The following is an 18,836-nucleotide window of genomic DNA, read 5'->3' on the forward strand; positions in this document are numbered from 1 at the left end:
GGGATTTGGGTATTGAAGTGTGGCGAGTCGGATTTGGGTCCTGTGTGGGGAGAAAATTGTCCTGGAGGGTTCTTGTGTTGTCTGGAGGAATAAGGGATTTGTGTTTAGTGGCCATGGAAATCGACTGTACATACATTCTAGATTAAAGAAATGACAGCATTTTAAAAATCAACATACGGGTATTTTAAAAACTGCATGCAAGGTGCACATATAGTAAACTTGTGAAAGATCAAAGTGCAGAATCATAATATAAGATATCCATTTCGCATCAGAAAGAAAGTTGAAAAGTAGCAACTGGCACGGGTGTAGATTAGGTGTTAAGAGAACAGAAAGCCTTTTTACATATGGATCTCATGAGTAAATTTTCAGTGCAGCTCAAATTTTTATTTATACTATAAAGACTTTAATTTTGTTCGAAGTTTTTTTGTTTGTTTTTTACCTTTCAGGTAGACAAAATTATTGATTATTTGTAAAGCCGGATGTTCCTTCAGGTAATCAACTAAGTTTCCAGATTCTGTAATATAAATGAAAAGTGGGGTAAGTAATGGAAAGAGTGAACAACAAGACAACAGGTCTGGCTTTTTGTTGGCGGAAGTATTTGGTGATATCTGTACGACTTTGTGTGGGTTACACCAGTGGACCTAGAAAGAAAACTCCACGATGAAACATCATCCTTGGCTATATATGGAGAATTAACAGTTAATTAAGCTGTACCATCAAGGAAGAGCTTTATGTAACGGAGTTAGTAGATGAAGACCGCAGTATACGTGGTGACCTCAAAAGGCATGATCGATACTTTTGGCAAAGGGCGAGTAATTAGAGTGCATCTGTGAGAAGGTTTAAGCGCACATAAGTCTTCACTTTGTTAACAAAAAAAGTTGTAATTCTTGCATGTTGTCCTAATATTCAATTAAACCAACTGAACGTGCATTGGTGTCGGTGCATAGAAAATAAAAAGTTTTCTTCATAGCACGGCACTCAAACAGATTGCTCTTCCTACATCAAAGAAAACAATAAATCTGCAATTAGAATGTTGTTCTGGCAGCAACGTTTATACTGCCAAGAATACACACGGAGTCTCAGTTTAAAGCTACGTGTTCTGTTTCATCTGCAGTCTATCAAAAGAACCCACAACACATCCTCACCACCAAAACCTTTTCGGAACATAATGGGGACAAACTAACAATCCATAATGGACAGCTCATTCTAGAAATGGCAACCAAGGAAAAACACATGAAAGCCAATGGCTTTAGTTGGCTGGACTACAACTCAACTCTCTTCATACTTCTTGTACGTTTTTGTATACGTGGTGCCGTGAAGTATTCTAACCAGCTAAAGCAGGCTGCAGGCAGACGTAAAAAGACAGACATATGCAAACAAGTTGCTTGCCTGTAACAATGCATTCCCCATCCTTTTGATACACATAGATAGATGTTCCTCGTAAAAAAGTGCTCTGCATTTGTACACAACTTAACTAAAACGGAATGGTTTATGTTACCGCCTGATGGGCACTGATCTGTTAGGCAAATATTGCCACCAAAGGGTTCTCCAGTAGTCACACAATGTAAGGAAATAGAGCTTGAAAGATCATTTGTCTAAACGTCGGCACCTAAAACAGACAATGCTAAAGCGGATATCGCTCAGTAATTAACGTGGTACCATGAAACCTTTGCTGAAATGAAAAAAAAAGGTTTGCACAGATAAATACAATAAATGAGAACTCAACCAAAAACAAGCATTGGCATAGCTAATAGGTCTCGCCTTTGGGGCCTTATAAGTATTTAGTTATGCAGATTCTTGGTGCAACACCACCAACTGTAGCATGGCTAAACACTTACAAGGTCCCAAAGGCGAGACCTATTGGCTATGCCAATGCTTGTTCTGTGAGATGTCATTGTAACATGTCATCTGTGTCATGGTATCAATAAACCCTGTTTTCTCAAGTTGGTGCCACAGCACTGTAGTAATAACATGGAATGTCAACTTGGCACTTTAGTAAAAAATGTACGTTTATGGGTATACATGCTCTAAGTTGCATGTTTAGGTCTCGCCTGACCGAGCGCATGCGCTGGTCTGGTGAGACTTATTGAGAGGGCTCCAACAAGCATTGGCATAGCCAATAGGTCTCGCCTTTGGGACCTTATACGTGTTTGGCCATGCAACAGTTGCATAACTACTAACTACTTATAAGGTCCCAAAAGCGAGACCTATTGGCTATGCCAAGTGGCCGCGAAAGCGATCGCGATCAAACATCAAAGCGGCCGCGAAAGAGAAAGTACTTGCGTCAAGCGCTGCCGCGCACATGCACTGTAGGTCTAGGCTGGCCTGGTAGCACTTTTTGGAGCCCTCTCAAAAAGTCTCGCCAGACCAGCGCATGCGCTGGGTCAGGCGAGACCTAAAAAGTGCTGCCAGCCTAGAGCTACAGTGCATGTGCGCGCCGCTTTTACCGCGATTACTTACACTTTCGCGGCCGCTTTGATGTTTGATCGCGATCACTTTCGCGGCCGCTTGGCATAGCCAATAGGTCTCGCTTTTGGGACCTTATAAGTATTTAGTTATGCAACTGTTGCACGGCTAAACACTTATAAGGTCCCAAAGGCGAGACCTATTGGCTATGACAATGCTTGTTTTTAACTGGCATTGCATATGCACAACATGTATGCAATCACATATATACACACTCACTTATAAAGCTATGAGAGTCAGTAGTATATTTAACTGCACATGAAATAAACTAGAAGTTGTAAATTGAGGAATGATTCGAAGTCAATGAGTTGAAAGAAATATGTAAAAAATAAAAACTTTGATTTTAAAATATGTGGCCATTGTTGGGTGAAGGGGGCATTCTGGGCCATAGGAGAAAGAGGGCGTGTGCATTGGCACCTCTGTGCACGCATTTTGTTCATGCACTTCAGTATAGTGCAAAACAGAGCATCGATAACGCAAAGTAGACGTATAGCTCTATACAAAGCCCCTAATAAATAAAAGGGAGTGGTATAAAATTACATAATGGCCTATCCTGAGATCCACTGAGGGTTACTTCACTGTGGTGTTTGTTAATAGCACGCCTTTCGGTGCCCGACTCCTGGTCTGACTCCGCCTCCTGAGCGCCAAGAAAGACTTTCATGGTCCCGAGCAACACAAACCAATGTGATGTCATCGTTTGTAGCTGCTAATGGGGAACAAAAGAAAGGCATACGTGCAGCTTCCTTTAGGCACATGGCTTTACCTGTAGATCGATATATACCAAGAAACGTACAGAGGCGATTCACCTTTGACTGGTAGGCTCTATAAAGCGCCCAAATAGAGAAAAGAGAGAATGTGTTTTTCAAGGCGTGTCCATACCAAAGTAACTATAAGTGGTTATTTGTAAAGTATTTACAAGTTTTAAAATGGGCATTACTCATTAGAGACTCTTTTACATAGTAGTGTTAGGGGTTTCTTTAAAAAGAGTGCAATAAACAGCATATGCAAATGTGTTTAATCAAAAACTTCAGGGACGAAGTACAGATGGTTAAGAAATTGCGTATCTTTCAGCTTTGGTGCGCTTTGCCAGTAGGACAAGGGGTTAATGAGAGGGTTTTTCTGTAAAATAAAACAGTTTTATGGACATCTCGGTTAACAGGTTTACTAACGACGCCCTATTACAGATAGAAAAAAATTATTCCTGCGTTAAAAACAATAAAAAGATGAATGAAGACATCTGTGTGGAACGGATGACAGGTGGAGCATTCTGGCATGAAAGAAAATTTAAAATGGTCTTTAAAATGAGTGAGGGTGGATGGTTTTCCGAGGCACGATTTAAAGTACATTCTAAGGTCTGTTTGAAAGGGCGACTGCCAGAGAAGGGGGTTTTATTGCCCCACGCATGGCCGGCCCCATTGTCCCTTTAAAGCGCTCCAGTGATGGTTTTGGGAGTGTGTTTAGATTACGTCGAATTAGGAGAAGACGAGTCTGTTGAAACAAACTCATTTGCCACAATAAATGAGTTAAAAGGAGCCCGGGCAATACATCTGCCTTGGGGGTGTAAACACAGGCCGGAACAAAGCAAGGTCAGTTAGTGGGGTCGAATACACCCCCAAATCTATGAGTGGTTTGAGTCAGGGGTACAGAGACAGATGACATTTCGTCTCTCCGTTTTCATGTTTTCTTTAATAGGAGTAGTCCTATGTTGCAGGAGCCAGTGACGGGGGTGTTTGCAAACGTGGCCAGTATTTATAAAACACTATGAACTAATACTGCAAGAAATATATTTTTTTACGCACTTTAAAATAAGCCTGGCAGTGTCCGCAAAAGACTTCCCTAAGTAAATATTATCTCAATCATTTCAGTGTTAGGATGGAAATATATGCGCTTTAATTTTACTAAGAGTGGGTGCCTTCAACGTGACTGCAATTACTGTCGCGTCTGGGTCTAGCAGGAAATCTCTCTAGATAGGGCGTCAAAGAACGGAGCGTTGAATTGAGGCAGTTTACAAAGGGTTAAAGCCACTACAGTAAGAAGCATGCTGAAGGATTGCCGCAGATCTACGGTCATCACAGAGGTCTAAACATATTTAATCACTCAGAGTAGCACGTAGTCTTTATGCCTAACGTTTGCTTGTATGAACCAGCATTGGCCACGAAAGTCATCGCGATCACGATCGCTGTGAAAGCGAAAGTGGTCGCGATGACGTGCTAAAACAAGCAAGGGATGCGAGCGCAAGCACCCGTGCTTGTTGCACGTTCTAGCAAGCTGGCTAAAAAGCTGGGGGGGGAAGAAAACAAGTTACTTACCTGTAACTTTGGTTCCCCAGTATTGGTAACTTTCATAGATTCTCATGCTTTGTATCATTCCCCGTCGTCAGAATGGGAGCCTTGGTAACAAAAATATATATATATATACACATATGTGTAACCATAGAAACAAAAGAGAAAAATAGGCCTAGGCCTCATCTCATTTTGTAGTATATCACCCTCTTTGTGTAAAAGAGCCCAAACTTTTGCCAGGGCCAATCAGCACAGCCTCACCCTCTGGAACCTTCCTGAGAGAGCTCGGAGCCTCAGATTTTCGTAGCCGTTGTGCCAACAGCCACTACCTTAGTAAACCTGCAGAGCTTTCCCAGGGGAGGTGGGTGGGCGCATGAGAATCTATGAAAGTTACCAATACTGGGGAACCAAAGTTACAGGTAAGTAACTTGTTTTCTTACCCCAGTATTGGAACTTTCATAGATTCTCATGCTTTGTATCAGAATAGCAAGCAGTAGATCACTACAAGCACATTTCGGTAATTACATGGCTTTACAAAATCATCTCAGTGTACATGATAAAACAACCATTACTGAAACCAAATGTGCTTACCAGGATGGAGGGATTGTAGGGAAAGCTCACCTCTCATTGAAAAAGATTCCGGAGGACTGCTTGACCAACAGCAGCGTCAGCTCGTCCCACCGATTCCAGGCAGTAGTGCTTCGTGAAGGTGTGTACACTGCTCCACGTTGCTGCCCTGCAGATGTCCTTAATCGCCACTCCAGCAAAGAGAGCCACTGAAGACGCCATCGCTCTCGTAGAATGCGCCCGGGCCCTTTTATCTAAAGGTTTGCCCGCAGCCTGATGACAGTACTGAATTGCACTGGAGATCCAGCGGGAAATGCCACTCTTGGCGAGCGGTAACCCCTTCCGTGGTGCACTGTAGGCGATAAATAGTTGAGTAGACTTTCTGAAAGAGCGTGTGCGCTCCAGATAGAATTTCAGGCATCTTTGGACATCCAAAGAATGTAATGATCGTTCCGCTTGAGTGGAAGGACGCGGAAAAAAGGAGTTCAAAATTAAGGGTTCATTCAAATGAAACTCCGAAGGCACCTTCGGGATGAATTTTGGGTTGGTTCTCAAAATCATGACATCCCTCTTGAACTGTAGAAAAGGCTCCACTATAGAGAGAGCCTGAAGTTCACTAACTCTCCTAGCCGAAGTCAATGCTAGGAGAAGGGCTAGTTTCCAAGATAGGAACTTCAAGTCCGCTTTGTGAATCGGCTCAAAGGGCGCTTTCATCAGTTGAGCCAGTACCAGGTTAAGCTGCCAGATAGGCGGAGGTGGCCGGACCGGAGGATACATCCGAAATAACCCCTTAAGGAACTGCTTAACAATTCTTGCAGACCATAGAGATGGCCCCGATGTCTTCCGTCGAAAGCGGGATAAGGCAGCCAAATGCACCTTGATCGAAGAGTGCGCCAGACCTGATTTAGCCAGAGACAGGATGTAGGGCAGAATCTGATGTGGCAGGGATTTGTAAGGATGGAGTTTATTACTCTGGCACCAAAGGCAAAATCTCTTCCACTTTGCCCTGTAGGTCTTATTAGTGCTTGGTGCCCGTGCCTGAGATAGAACATCCCTGCATTCCTTAGACAGATTCAGATGGCGGAATTCTCTGTGTTCAGGAGCCACGCTGACAAGTGAAGTGACTCCGGATCCGGATGGAGGACTTGCCCCTGATTTCTCGATAACAGAGATGGAATCAGTGGCAAGCGAATTGGGCGATCTTGGGAGAGAAGTAGGAGTTCCGAGTACCAGAACTGCCGCGCCCATGCTGGAGCAATGAGGATCATTTTGCATGGTTCTGCCCTGACCTTCCTGAGAACTCGAGGAATGAGGGGAATCGGAGGAAAGGCGTAGCAAAATGCGCCGAACCAAGCAATCGAAAGGGCATTCCCCAGAGACCCTCGCTGGGGAACCTTGCTTGCGTAAAACCGGCACTTGGCGTTCTAAGGGTCGCAAAGAGGTCTATGGTCGGAGTACCCCATTTCTTGAACACTGCCTCCAGTGTGGCCTGATCCAGCTCCCACTCGTGTGTCCCCTTCGTCTGCCGACTTGGAGCATCCGCTGTGATGTTGAGACACCCCGCCAGGTGCTCGGCTCGCAGAGTGATCCCGTGAGAGATGGCAAATTCCCAGATCACCTGAGCTTCTTTGGACAGCGTCCGTGATCTCGTTCCCCCTTGCTTGTTTATATAGTGCATGGCCGTAGTGTTGTCTGTCCGGACCAGCACTGCACGGTTCTGAAGTCTGGGAAGGAACGCCAGCAAGGCTAAGTGAATGGCCCTCAGCTCCAAAAGATTGATGTGGCGCAGTCTGTCTGCTGGACTCCAGTGACCGCTGACCTGAAGCTCCTGGAGGACAGCTCCCCACCCTTCTAGGGAAGCATCCGTGGTCACCACCATAGGAGAAGGAGGGATTCGGAACGTTAATCCTCCTGCGATGTTTTCCTTCACCAGCCACCATTCGCAGGCCGTGCGCATGGCAGGTGTTATCCATACTTTGTCGTTGAACGATCCTTCTGTCTGACGCCACTGTTTGTCCAGCTCCTCCTGTAGAGGGCGCATATGTAGCCTGCAATGCGGTATCAAAGGTATGCAGGATGAGATTGATCCGAGCAAGGACTTGTACTGTCGAACCGATACCTGTCTCTTGTGCAGTATTAGACGAGCGGAAGTGGCCAGTTTGCCCTGACGCTCCTCTGACGGACGAGCCGTGCATCGTCTCGTGTCCAGAATTGCCCCAAGGAACTTCCTTGACCTGGAGGGTATCAGTTCCGACTTGGACACATTGAGCTGAAGACCCAAATGGGCGAACAATCTTATGCAAGTTGACACAGCCTGAGACGTTGCCCTGAACGACGGAGCCTTGATGAGCCAGTCGTCCAAGTACGGGAACACTTCCAAGGACTGCTTCCTCAGAAAAGCAGCGACTGGTGCCAGCATCTTCGTGAAAATGCGGGGTGCTGACCGAAGGCCAAACGGGAGCACCTTGAACTGGAAATGGCTCTTGCCTACTGTGAAGCGTAGATATTGTCTGTGAGCTGGGTGGATTGGAACATGAAAGTAAGCATCCTCTAAATCCAGGGACGCCAAAAAATCTCCCGGATTGAGTAGTCGTAGAATATCCTGGAGAGTGACCATCCTGAAAGAGAGCTTGATGAGATAGGTGTTGAGCTCCCTGAGGTCTAGTATAGGACGCCATGTATCCTCCGTCTTCCGAACCAGGAAGAACCTGGAATAAAACCCCTTGCCCCTTTGTGAAAGTGGCACGGGCTCTATCGCCCCCTTGATGAAAAGCTGGTGGGCTTCGAGATGTAATAGTCGGAGATGTTTCGCTGCACGGGCGTCTGGAGCTCTTGTTGGAGGAAGATCTTGGAACTCCAACGTATGGCCACTCTGAACTATATTCAAGACCCACCGGTCTGATGTTAAACGCACCCAGCTGTCCAGACAAAAAGATATCCTGCCCCCGACCGGTGTTTGTGGCAGGGGAGGAACAGTAGCCAGAGCCAGGAGGCCGCTATTGCCTCTTGGCGTTGTCTCGTCCCTGACGATTCTGACGTCCTCTCTGGGCCTGCCGAGAGAAAGACGCCGACTGTCCTTGGCGCTGGCTGGAATATTGACCTTTATAGGACTGTCCAGATTGAGTGGAATACTGTCGTTGGTTCCCTCTGTAGTTAGAAAACCACCGACCACGTGCCCCTTTAAATGGCACTTTGCGGTAGGTCAAAGAGCCTAAGGACTTAGCTGTATCGGTGTCCTTTTTAATGCTTTGGAGGGCGTCATCCACATGCTTTCCAAAAAGCATCTCTCCATCAAAGGGGAGGTCCAAGATCTTATTCTGGACCTCCTGGCGAAACCAGGTCGCTTTCAACCAGCCTTGACGGCGCAAGACGGCGGACCCTGCCAAAGCCCTGAAAGCAGTTGAGGCAATGGCCATCGCACAGTCAATGACTTCCGAAGAGCATCGTTCTCCCTCCATCAGCACCTGTCTGGCTTCGTCTTGACTAGTTTCTGGTAGCTGGTCCAGGAATGGTTCCATATCACACCACATCTGGCGGTCGTATCTACCCAGAATAGCCAGAGAATTAGCTGCACGCACCAACAAGCTGGCCATGGTGGAGAATCTTTTACCCACATTGTCCAGTCTTCTGCCTTCTTTATCTGGAGGCGTGGTTAATGGAGTGGACGGATTCTTTGACTTACTTTGAGCAGCCTGCGAAATAACGGAATCCGGCTTAGGTTGTCCTAGAAGACACGCAGGACTGCCCTCTGGTGCCTTGTATTTCTTCTCCAGCCGGGGAAGAACCGGAATGACGGTTGCTGGATTCTGCATTGTCTTCAGTCCCTCATCCCAGACATGTTCTATAATGGGAATTGATCTTACAGACTTCTTATATTGGGCTTTAAAGTCATATAGGAAGCAGTCGGACTGCTCCACCGTAAAGGGCAAACCAAACCTCTTGGATGCCCGTTCCATCAAATTATGGAAACCACCAATGTCCACCGGAGGCGATATATTTGTCTCTCGGCCTACAGCATCTGGATGCTGTGTATCATCAGGGTCCCCATCTGGATCCCCTGGATCTGTAAGAGGGATCACCTGTCCCTCGTCGTCTTCGTCCGTATCTCCATCATCTGCGTCATCATCAGCAGGTTCCGTACCTGAAGGTTGGGGAACCACTAAAGGCAGCACTGGTGAAATGGACCGAGGTACCTCTCTTGGTAGAGGTGGCAAGTCCATTGGCATGTCACGTGGCACTTCCAATGGAGAAGGACGCACTGGAGTGCGATCCGGCAACGTCGGAAAACGAGATCTATAGTCTTGCAGCATCTGTTGCAAATCCGACCCTAAAGCCACTGGCAAGGCAATTAGGTCCTGCCTTAGAGAGCGGGGGCGTAATCCCTGTTGGTGTCCCTCCTGCCCCTCTTGATCATAAAACTCCTCCGTATCTGTGTCCTGCTGTTTGACATTCAGGTCTGAAGGGCTGTATGCGTCCCCAAACTGCCCATCCTCCTCATCCTCTTCCGAGTCCTCGAGAAGCATGGATGGTGGCAAAGGCGTGACCCGCCTAGGGGAAGTCATGTCCGGTGTAATCACTAATCTTTGGGTTGAAAATTCCAAATTTTGTCGTCGTCGACGGTCCCGTCGGCGGTCTCGTCGACGGAGTCGGTGGCAACGGGATTACCAATGTCGACGAACTCGACGACGACATCGTCGACTGAAGGGCAACTGTCGTCGACGGAGCTGAAATCGTCGTCGACGATGAGGCAGTCGACAGTCCTGTAATCCTCGTCGACGGAGCAGACGTCGACATGGCAGTCGTCGTCGGAGCAGTCGTCGTCGGAGCAGTCGTCGTCGGAGCAGTCGTCGTCGGAGCAGTCGTCGACGGAACAATCGTCGACGGAGCTTTCTTCTTCGTCGACGGAGTATGTTTCATCGTCGGCGGAGCACCCGTCGACAGTCTCGTCGACGAACTTGTAGTCATCAACATCGACGAACTCGTCGTCGTCGTCGTCGTCATCATCGTCGACGTGGTCTTCGTCGTCGACACCGCCGTCGAGGACGACGAAGTAGATATTGTCGACGGTCTCGTGGACGATCCCGTGGAAATAGGCTTAACGGAGGAGATCGTCGTCGACGTACCTGCTGCCGCCTGCGTCGACGGACGCGGTTTCTTCAGTGGCACTGACTGAGGAGTTTCTGCTGCCTGTTTCTTTGCAGGTTTCTCCTTCTGGGACGGAGGGGTAGATGTAGCAACCCCCTTATTGTCCTTAGGGGCTATGTCCACAGTAGCCCGTCCCTGCCTCTCCTTTACACTGTCGTGAGGAGATTTTTTGGGACCAGCCTCCTCAGACCTGTCAGAGATCCCGTGAGGGGCTTTAAGAGGAACCTTGAGAGGGGGTTCCGCAGAAGTGGAGGGAGATGACCTACCCCTCTTCTTCGATCTTCTGGAGGAGGTGCCAGAGATAGATTCTTCCTCATCCGAAGAAATGACCTCCCTGGTCTTTATCTTCTGCAGCCACGTCAGCAAGCGCCCCTCTCTGTCTCTCAAGGTCTTGGTCGAGAAGGTCCGACAGATTTTACAGTCTGTGGCCTTGTGTTCCGGGTACAGGCAGTATATGCAGTTCTCATGCCTGTCTTCCACAAACAGTCTCTTCTTCCCACAAGAGGCACAAGCTCTAAATAAAGCTTTCTTCTCCTTTTCTGACATTCTGTCTCAAAAGATGGCAATAACGATATCCAAAAGTAACTCTGTGAAAAAAACTGAGCAGAGCTCAGTGGAGACTCCCTAGCACAACGTGCGGTAGAAAAAATCTGAGGCTCTGAGCTCTCTCAGGAAGGTTCCAGAGGGTGAGGCTGTGCTGATTGGCCCTGGCAAAAGTTTGGGCTCTTTTACACAAAGAGGGTGATATACTACAAAATGAGATGAGGCCTAGGCCTATTTTTCTCTTTTGTTTCTATGGTTACACATATGTGTATATATATATATATATATTTTTGTTACCGAGGCTCCCATTCCGACGACGGGGAATGATACAAAGCATGAGAATCTATGAAAGTTCCAATACTGGGGTAAATGCTACCGCCGGCCACAGCTTACGCGCGCCCGTGCACATGCACTGCAAGCTGTAGCAGGCGGTAGCATTTTTCGAAGCCCTCTCTTACTAAAGTCTCTCCGAGCAGCGCATGCACGCTGACAAGTCTCTCCGACCAGCGCATGCGCGCTGTCTCAGCGAGACCTAAAAAGGAGCAAGGACTCCAGGAGTACGAAACTAAGTGTAACGCTGGCTGGCGCGAGTGGCACTTCTTTGGAGAAATTTGTTTAGCATAGACAACGCAACGAAAGATGAGAGCTTTTTCCACAGGACTAAGTCTATGCCACGTGTATATTACAGACTTAAGAAGGCAATAACAAAAGCATACAAAAAATGTTAAAAATACACAATATTTCAAAAAATGAGGCAAAGGTTAGGGGAACATAGGAAGGGGTTGGGAGAAATTGCGTTTTCCTCATGGAGATTTATTTTTATAACCAAATTCTATTGATTTTCAAAGGCAATGGTACACAATTGATACGTCACACCAAAATACAAGAGGCAGTTAATCAATGTTCGCTCAATGCTGCAATCCCTCACCAAATCCATGGTATTTCCAGAACTTGCCCCAGATCTTGTCTTGTTTCCGGACACATCCTCTTGGCCTCAGATTTGCCACTCCAGGCGAGCACTTAGAACACCCCTCTCCTCCATTCCGCCACGCAAGGGAGAATCCTGCAATTTCCAGTTATGGGCAATGTTCCATTTGACCACCAACGTGGCTATCCCCATGAATGCTCTTTTAAGCATCTGTCCCCAATGTCTTCCCAACAAGCCCAGCACCACCACTCTAGGAGTGAGTTACAACAAGCACCCCAGGAACACAGATAGTTCCCTTCCCACTCCCTCCCAGAAGGGGGTCAATGTAGGGCAATACCAGACCATGTGGAAAACACCCACCTCACCAAGTGAACATCTAGTGCATTGAGCTTGGGGTGCCCTGTCGATGTAACGCAAGTGCTGGGGTGTTAAATAGGCACTATGTAAGTAGTTAAGTTGAATCATACATAGGAGGGCAGAAAAAAAGTCAGCTCTTTGCGTGCCATCCAAGCTTCACACCAATAGTCATCGTTCAGGTCACACTCCCAAGCCTCCCACCATTGGCGGAACACTGAAAAACGGTCAGGGCCACTAGTGATTAAAGAGTGATAAATGGCACCAATGGCCAGTCGCCCAAGTAGAATCCTGGCCTCGAGAGGTTTGTCAGGAACCTATGTGCCCACAGTGATATGTTCCGATATCGCGTGCCGCAGTTGAAGGTACCAGTAAAATAGTGTAGAAGAGAGCTGATATTGCTCTTGCAGCTCCTCAAATGACATCAGGGTACTACCTCACCATACGTCCTGTACATGTGTGATCCCTATTCTGTCACAATGACACAACCTCGCAAACCAGCTACGCGACTCAGCCAGGTGCCCTGACACAGCTGGGTCATCCCAGTAAGTTTACAATCCCATTTAATGAGGTGAATAACCGCCCTTCAACAGAGCAGGGTCACCCGGGTGCAATGATTGGGGGAGAGGGGGACTGGTGACCCATATAAAAGCCCAACAGGACATTCAAGCCCAGTAGATCTAGCTTAAGTTGATAGGCGGGGTCATACCAGCCTCAATTTAGCCACTCGCTTACGGTCGCAGTCTGAGCAGCCAGATAGTAGTCGCAAAGGTCTGTCATTCTCAACACCCCATCGTGCGTGAGTACCTACCATTGACAAAGGGCACCCGGTGGCCACCGCCCGCCCATGTAAAGGCTGCAATTTTCGATATTAGTGTCTGGAATCATTTCATAGATGGGGAAAAGAAAAATTAGCAAGGACAAAGAAAGCGTGGAAAACTCATCATTTTGAACAACGCAGCCTGCGCCAGAGGATTTAGGAGTAAGAGCCCCAGCGCTGTAGGTCCCCAATCAGCCCTGCGACACGAGGTCTGATGTGTAGGCTCCACATCAACTCCAGAAGGCTAGAGATATATTCCCAGGTACTTAGAGGAAAGACATTGCGCTGGAATCTCAGGGCACCAATAGCGCTCAGCAGCATCCCCCAACCTGCACCAGCACAGACTTATCTTTCGTTTACTCTCAACCCAGACCCCTCCCCAAACAATCAGAGAATCTCCAGGCACCTAGGGCCCGAAGACTGCCAGTCTTCAAGGAACAAGAGCAGACCATCTGCTTAAGGAGCAATGAGTTCCTCTGGACTACCCCTCACCCGGGCATCGCTTCAAATGAGGCGTGCCAAGAGCTCAATCGGCAGCACAAATAGGAACGGAGAGAATGAGCATCCCTGCCGGATGCCTCTATGAGCGGGAAAGGGCAGAGACAGGACTCACTTTACTTGCACCTGGGCACTGGGAGCAGCATAGAGAAGGCCCGCTAGTTTACAGAAATAGGTTTCAAAGCCCACCCTCTGCAAAACTGGTGCCAGAAAAGGCCATACAACCATGTCAAATGCCTTTTCAAAGTCAATCAAGAGTAAGGCTGTGGGGCCAGCAGGGCTCGAGTCGGGGTACCACGCAGGTGGACGGCGTCCCCCCCACTTATTTTACCGGGAGCTCGATAACTGGAGCAAATGGAGCCATACGTTCAATCTTTGGCCTCTCTGGGGTGAGATCAGAGCGCATACTGAACGCTGCTCTCGCGCTGGCTTCTCTGATGCAATCGCATCTAAGGGGTGAGCGAGGGGAGGCAAAGAGTTTAATGGTGCAAGCCACCCTTCGTGACGTCACTTCCTGTCGTGACGTCAGCGTCCCCCCACTTTTTTTTTTTTTAGGACTTGTGCCCTGGGGGCCAGTTATGCGATGAGCCAGAGATAGCGCTAGCTGCACTCTAGAGATGCAGTGACAGGTGCTCTGGTTCGGCACAAAGCCACAATGATCTGGGTGGATCAAATTGGGAAGAGTCGGAGTAAGCAAAGCACCAGGGACTTTGCAAAAACCTTCATGTCAGCATTTATCACCGAAATAGGCCTACAAGACTCACACTGGTCTGCAGGATGGCAAGCCTTGGGTAGCACTACAATTGTTGCTGCATCAAACTTTGGAGGAGGGAATGAACCATGGTTTGCAGTCTCTTTGTTGAGCGCCAGGAGGTGTGGAAGTATGAGGGGGGCGATACAGCTTAAGAAATTCAATTGGGTAGACATCCGTCCCTCGTGTTTTACCCAGAGCCAGGTCAGACATAGCCTCACTGAGTTCCTCAGATGCGAGGGGCTGGTCCAGCTTGTGGGTGAGGAATCAAAGGCAGCGGGATCTTCTCCAACAATGGAGAGGTAAGCTCTTGTGGGGCACTGGGACATCTGCATACAATGTGTGATAGTAATCTGTGAAGAATGAGCCACCTCCCCCATGCATTCATGAAGGTCACCCTCAGCAAAGCGCATGGCAGGTATAATTATGAACTTCGAGTCTATGGTGGCCAACCAGTAAATAAGTTAGGCGGACTGGTCTGTTTTTGTATACCCACTGGGTTGATGCCCTCCAACACTGTCTGGCCTCCTCCAATGATATTTGATTTAGCTGAGACCTCACCAAAGTGAGCCTACGGGACAACTCAGCAGTCGAGGGCACGCGGTGTACCTGCCATTCTAAGAAAATGATCTGCGCTTCTACATACTTCACCTGCGTCAGTAGTTTAGACTCACAACCTTGTATGTATCCTTTAATCCGGCCCCAAGGGCGGGCTTTCCAACTGCCCGCAGGGTCCCTGCCGACTGTTACAGTTCAACTCGAAAAAGGTTTCAACTTCCTCCTACTCCACAAAATCAGCGCAGTCCTTGCCCACTAAGTATCAGCCATTAAAGCGCTACATGGGACGCAGAGATCCCCTTGAGGGTTCCAGATCCCAAAGTAGGGATGAATGACTGGATATGGCACTGGGAGGAGTCCACATAAGCCACAGGAGGAGAGCGACTGCGGCTGGAAGTCAAATCTGATATATATATATAGATATATATATATGTCGCTCCAAAGGTTGCCCTTGCATTGGGAGTCACTCTGACACTGTTCATAGGTACAAGCCCTTTATTGGTACAAAAGGCGCAGAAACATCGAATGCTTTAGCAGTCCAACAACATTCTCGAGCCTGACTCGTTTCGAAGCATTGAAAAGCTTCTTCCTCAGAGGCAAAGACGTGCTGAAATGGTGCGCTTCGTGGACCTGCCTCTTAAAATGCCAAATGGTCCGCCCTGGATGGGCCACTCCTCCCGCTTGGAGCAAGGGTGTTGGGTCATAAATATGCCCGAAAACCCGGCCTGGATAGACCGCTCCCCGCGATAGGAGCGAGGAATGCTGGGCCATGTAGTCCACGCTGATGTAGATCAGTTCACGCAAATTTATCCTGCCGCCAATTCCTTTAAGCCCACAGATGGGCCTCGATGTCCGTGCTCCTCTCTCAATCCGTCACAGTGTCCCCAGTGAGAGATCCGATATTTACCAGACCTCCTGGTCCCCTGCTATGGGGCGGTGCTCTCCTGGAAAGGAAAAACACCCTTGCTCCAAGCGGGAGGAGTGGCCCATCCAGGGCGGACCATTTGGCATTTTAAGAGGCCGGTCCACGAAGCGCACCATTTCAGCACGTCTTTGCCTCTGAGGAAGAAGCTTTTCAATGCTTCGAAACGAATCAGGCTCGAGAATGTTGTTGGACTGCTAAAGCATTCGATGTTTCTGCGCCTTTTGTACCAATAAAGGGCTTGTACCTATGAACAGTGTCAGAGTGACTCCCAATGCAAGGGCAACCTTTGACACACACACACACACACACACACACACACACACACACACACACACACACACACACACACACACACACACACACACACACACACACACACACACACACACACACACACACACACACACACACACACACACACACACACACACACACACACACACACACACACACACACACACACTGCTTGCCATACCTGTGGAATAAATTATTTACACCGATAATACTGGGTCCGCTTCGTCCTTTTCTACCAGCTTGAATACTGTGGCGAAGTTCTTGTATATATATACATACATATCCATACCATGTGCGCCACACACTGCACATTTCCAAGGAGTCAGCCCATATGGAAAGGTGAGAGGAGCGTCTACAGCAGCCTACTCCAGGGGTTCTGAGGTGTCAAGCACCAGGTCAGGGATTACATTGAAGTCACGCCCTATCAGAGTGGTTCCCTGAGGCAGGGCCAGCAGGTCACATATCGCCTGAAGCGTTGACCGAAGGAACTGCTGGGAGACATGTGTTGAGATAGAGTTATATTGCCTAGACTTGAGGCACCCCTCGATCCCCACGTACCACCCATGGGAGTCTGCATGTGAGGCCATTACCAGCTGTGGCAATCCCTTGTGTAGTGGAATCCCCACCCCTCGGGAACCTCTAGTGAAACAGCATGGAATACCCAGTCGTAGCCGAAGCGATCAATAAAAAAGCACTTTGTGCCTATAAGGTGTGTCCTCTAAACCAGAATCACCTATGACCGGAGACGATTCACATAGTGCAGAACAGCCGATCATCTGATACGGTTGATAAGGCAGTTGACATTCCATGAGAGGACCTTGAAAATTTTGGCTGGGTGTGTGGATCTATTGAATGGCTCTCCCTCGGGAGAGGGGACAAATGGACCAGCGTCTGATGCTTGGGACTGTGATTGTATGAATGATCAGGTGCGTCTAAGCCAATGAGTTAGGAACTGTGTTAAGGGTCAAAATAAAACCAAACAAAATCATAACAACCCCTACCCCTAACAGCCCTCCATACTTTCACCCCTGAAGTATCTGCTGCCCCTCCCCAAATTATTGAACAATCTGAAAGGCTGAAGCATATTGAAGAACCGGGTACTTAAAACCCAGCGGCGCCAGGGGCATGCCCAAAGTCAACGGGTTCACCTGTCTTGGAATACAGAGACACAGGATACTTCTTGGTGGCCTCAGAGATCGAATTTATTGGCTGCAGCCAGTAACAGAAGTCCTAGAAGTCGTCACGGTATGAGTTCTCAGGAGACTGCTCAAATTTACAAAGCAAGTCATCCCTTTTTATGTCAGAAACATCACATTACAGACAAACACCCATTGTTTTACAAATTGTCCAATAGCATGTAACCACACCAAAAGTATCGCATGACGGAAAAACCCACTTTTCAGTTGTCCGGCCCATGATCAATCATCGAACAATCCCAACATTCTTCTTTAGACAAGCCGGACAGACCCATAATAAAGAGACCACAACCCATATCGTAAATGGACCATAAAAGAACAAACCGAAACAGATAGAAGTAGGATGGGGCATGTTTGTGTGCAATAAAACTTTACGAGATCCCATGCTCTGACCCTTAATCAAGATCAGCTAGCAGGCGGGAACGGGTTTGGCAGGGTCGGCCTAAGGCAACGAGGTCAGTTCACTCAAGTCATGTAGGAGTCAGCACAAACTCGAGCCAAGGTGCGCCTGACCAAAAAGCTTGTTTAACCACAGTCATCGGCCTATGTGAGGGCAACCCCAAAATGGCTACCATGCGCAAAATGGAACCCAGGGTTCGGAACGAAAACCCTAAATACGCAGTGAATCCATTGGTGTAATGTGACGAAAACACACGTACTAGCCGAACTCACTAGTTACGGTTCGCGGTTACCAAAATCGTAACGGAACCATGATATTTATAGTTCAGATTCAGATTTCACGGAACCTCAATATCAGTTGACTCCCTGACACCCCATCAAAGGATTCTAGTGCCAGACAGCAATCAGTGACCACTGGGAGAAGCAAAGTAACAGTAACTCCCTCCAATCTCAGGTGGTGCCCCAACAATACTTATCAGAAAAATCATGACTCAAATTAAAAAAAGCGTCCCTTCCAATATGATCTGGCGCATCACACAGCAATGAGACATCAAGTAGGTGGCTCATGGTCCACAGTCCAACAGGAGAAGAGGTCAGGAGTACTGGATAGCCCCCCCCCCCCCCTTGCCTGTTTCATAGTGTCGAAAAAATAAGTTGAGTAATGGAAAAATATCTTTTGCCATGCCGCAAAGAATAGCATTCATTGGAGATTGAAATCCTGAAGTTTCTGTTTTACCTCTTCAAATGAGTGTCTACACTGTTTAACTGCACGAGTATAGTGCGAGAAGATCATCATTTTAGCACTCTGAAATTTTGGATCCTGATGAGTGCTGCCTCCTGGAGGATAGCTCTGTAATCCCGGTGGTTGAGGATGCAAGCTATAATAGGGCATGGGGGGATGGGGCCCGGAGGTAGTCTCTTGGCAAGGGATCGATTGACCCTCTCCACAAAGCACCGTGAAAGCTTGTCGGATGGAAACCCCGGTTAAAGCCATTCCTCCAGCAGAGTAGCAACATCCGACTTCAACCCCTTCTGGCAGGCCGATAAAGCTCAAATTAATTCTCCAGTATCTATTTTTAGCGTCCTCCGCCCGTTCATCCAAGGACGCCG

General features: G+C 47.9%; 1 protein-coding gene across 7 annotated transcripts in view; it reads right to left on the reverse strand.

Annotated features, from left to right (window-relative positions):
* The window catches only part of RBM44 (RNA binding motif protein 44), a 2,201,010-nt gene that overhangs the window by 1,574,520 nt on the left and 607,654 nt on the right, over positions 1-18,836 (reverse strand). For 5 of the 7 annotated variants that reach the window (XM_085645048.1, XM_085645052.1, XM_085645047.1 and 2 more), the window contains one exon: positions 440-514. The exons of the other annotated variants lie outside the window; for them this stretch is intronic. In XM_085645048.1, coding sequence (XP_085501174.1) covers positions 440-514 — 75 coding nt within the window. The remainder of the gene's footprint in view (positions 1-439; positions 515-18,836) is intronic. 7 annotated transcript variants of the gene reach the window in all.

This window comes from Triturus cristatus, chromosome 3_1 (assembly GCF_964204655.1).
Source record: "Triturus cristatus chromosome 3_1, aTriCri1.1, whole genome shotgun sequence".
Taxonomy (NCBI): Eukaryota; Metazoa; Chordata; class Amphibia; order Caudata; family Salamandridae; genus Triturus; species Triturus cristatus.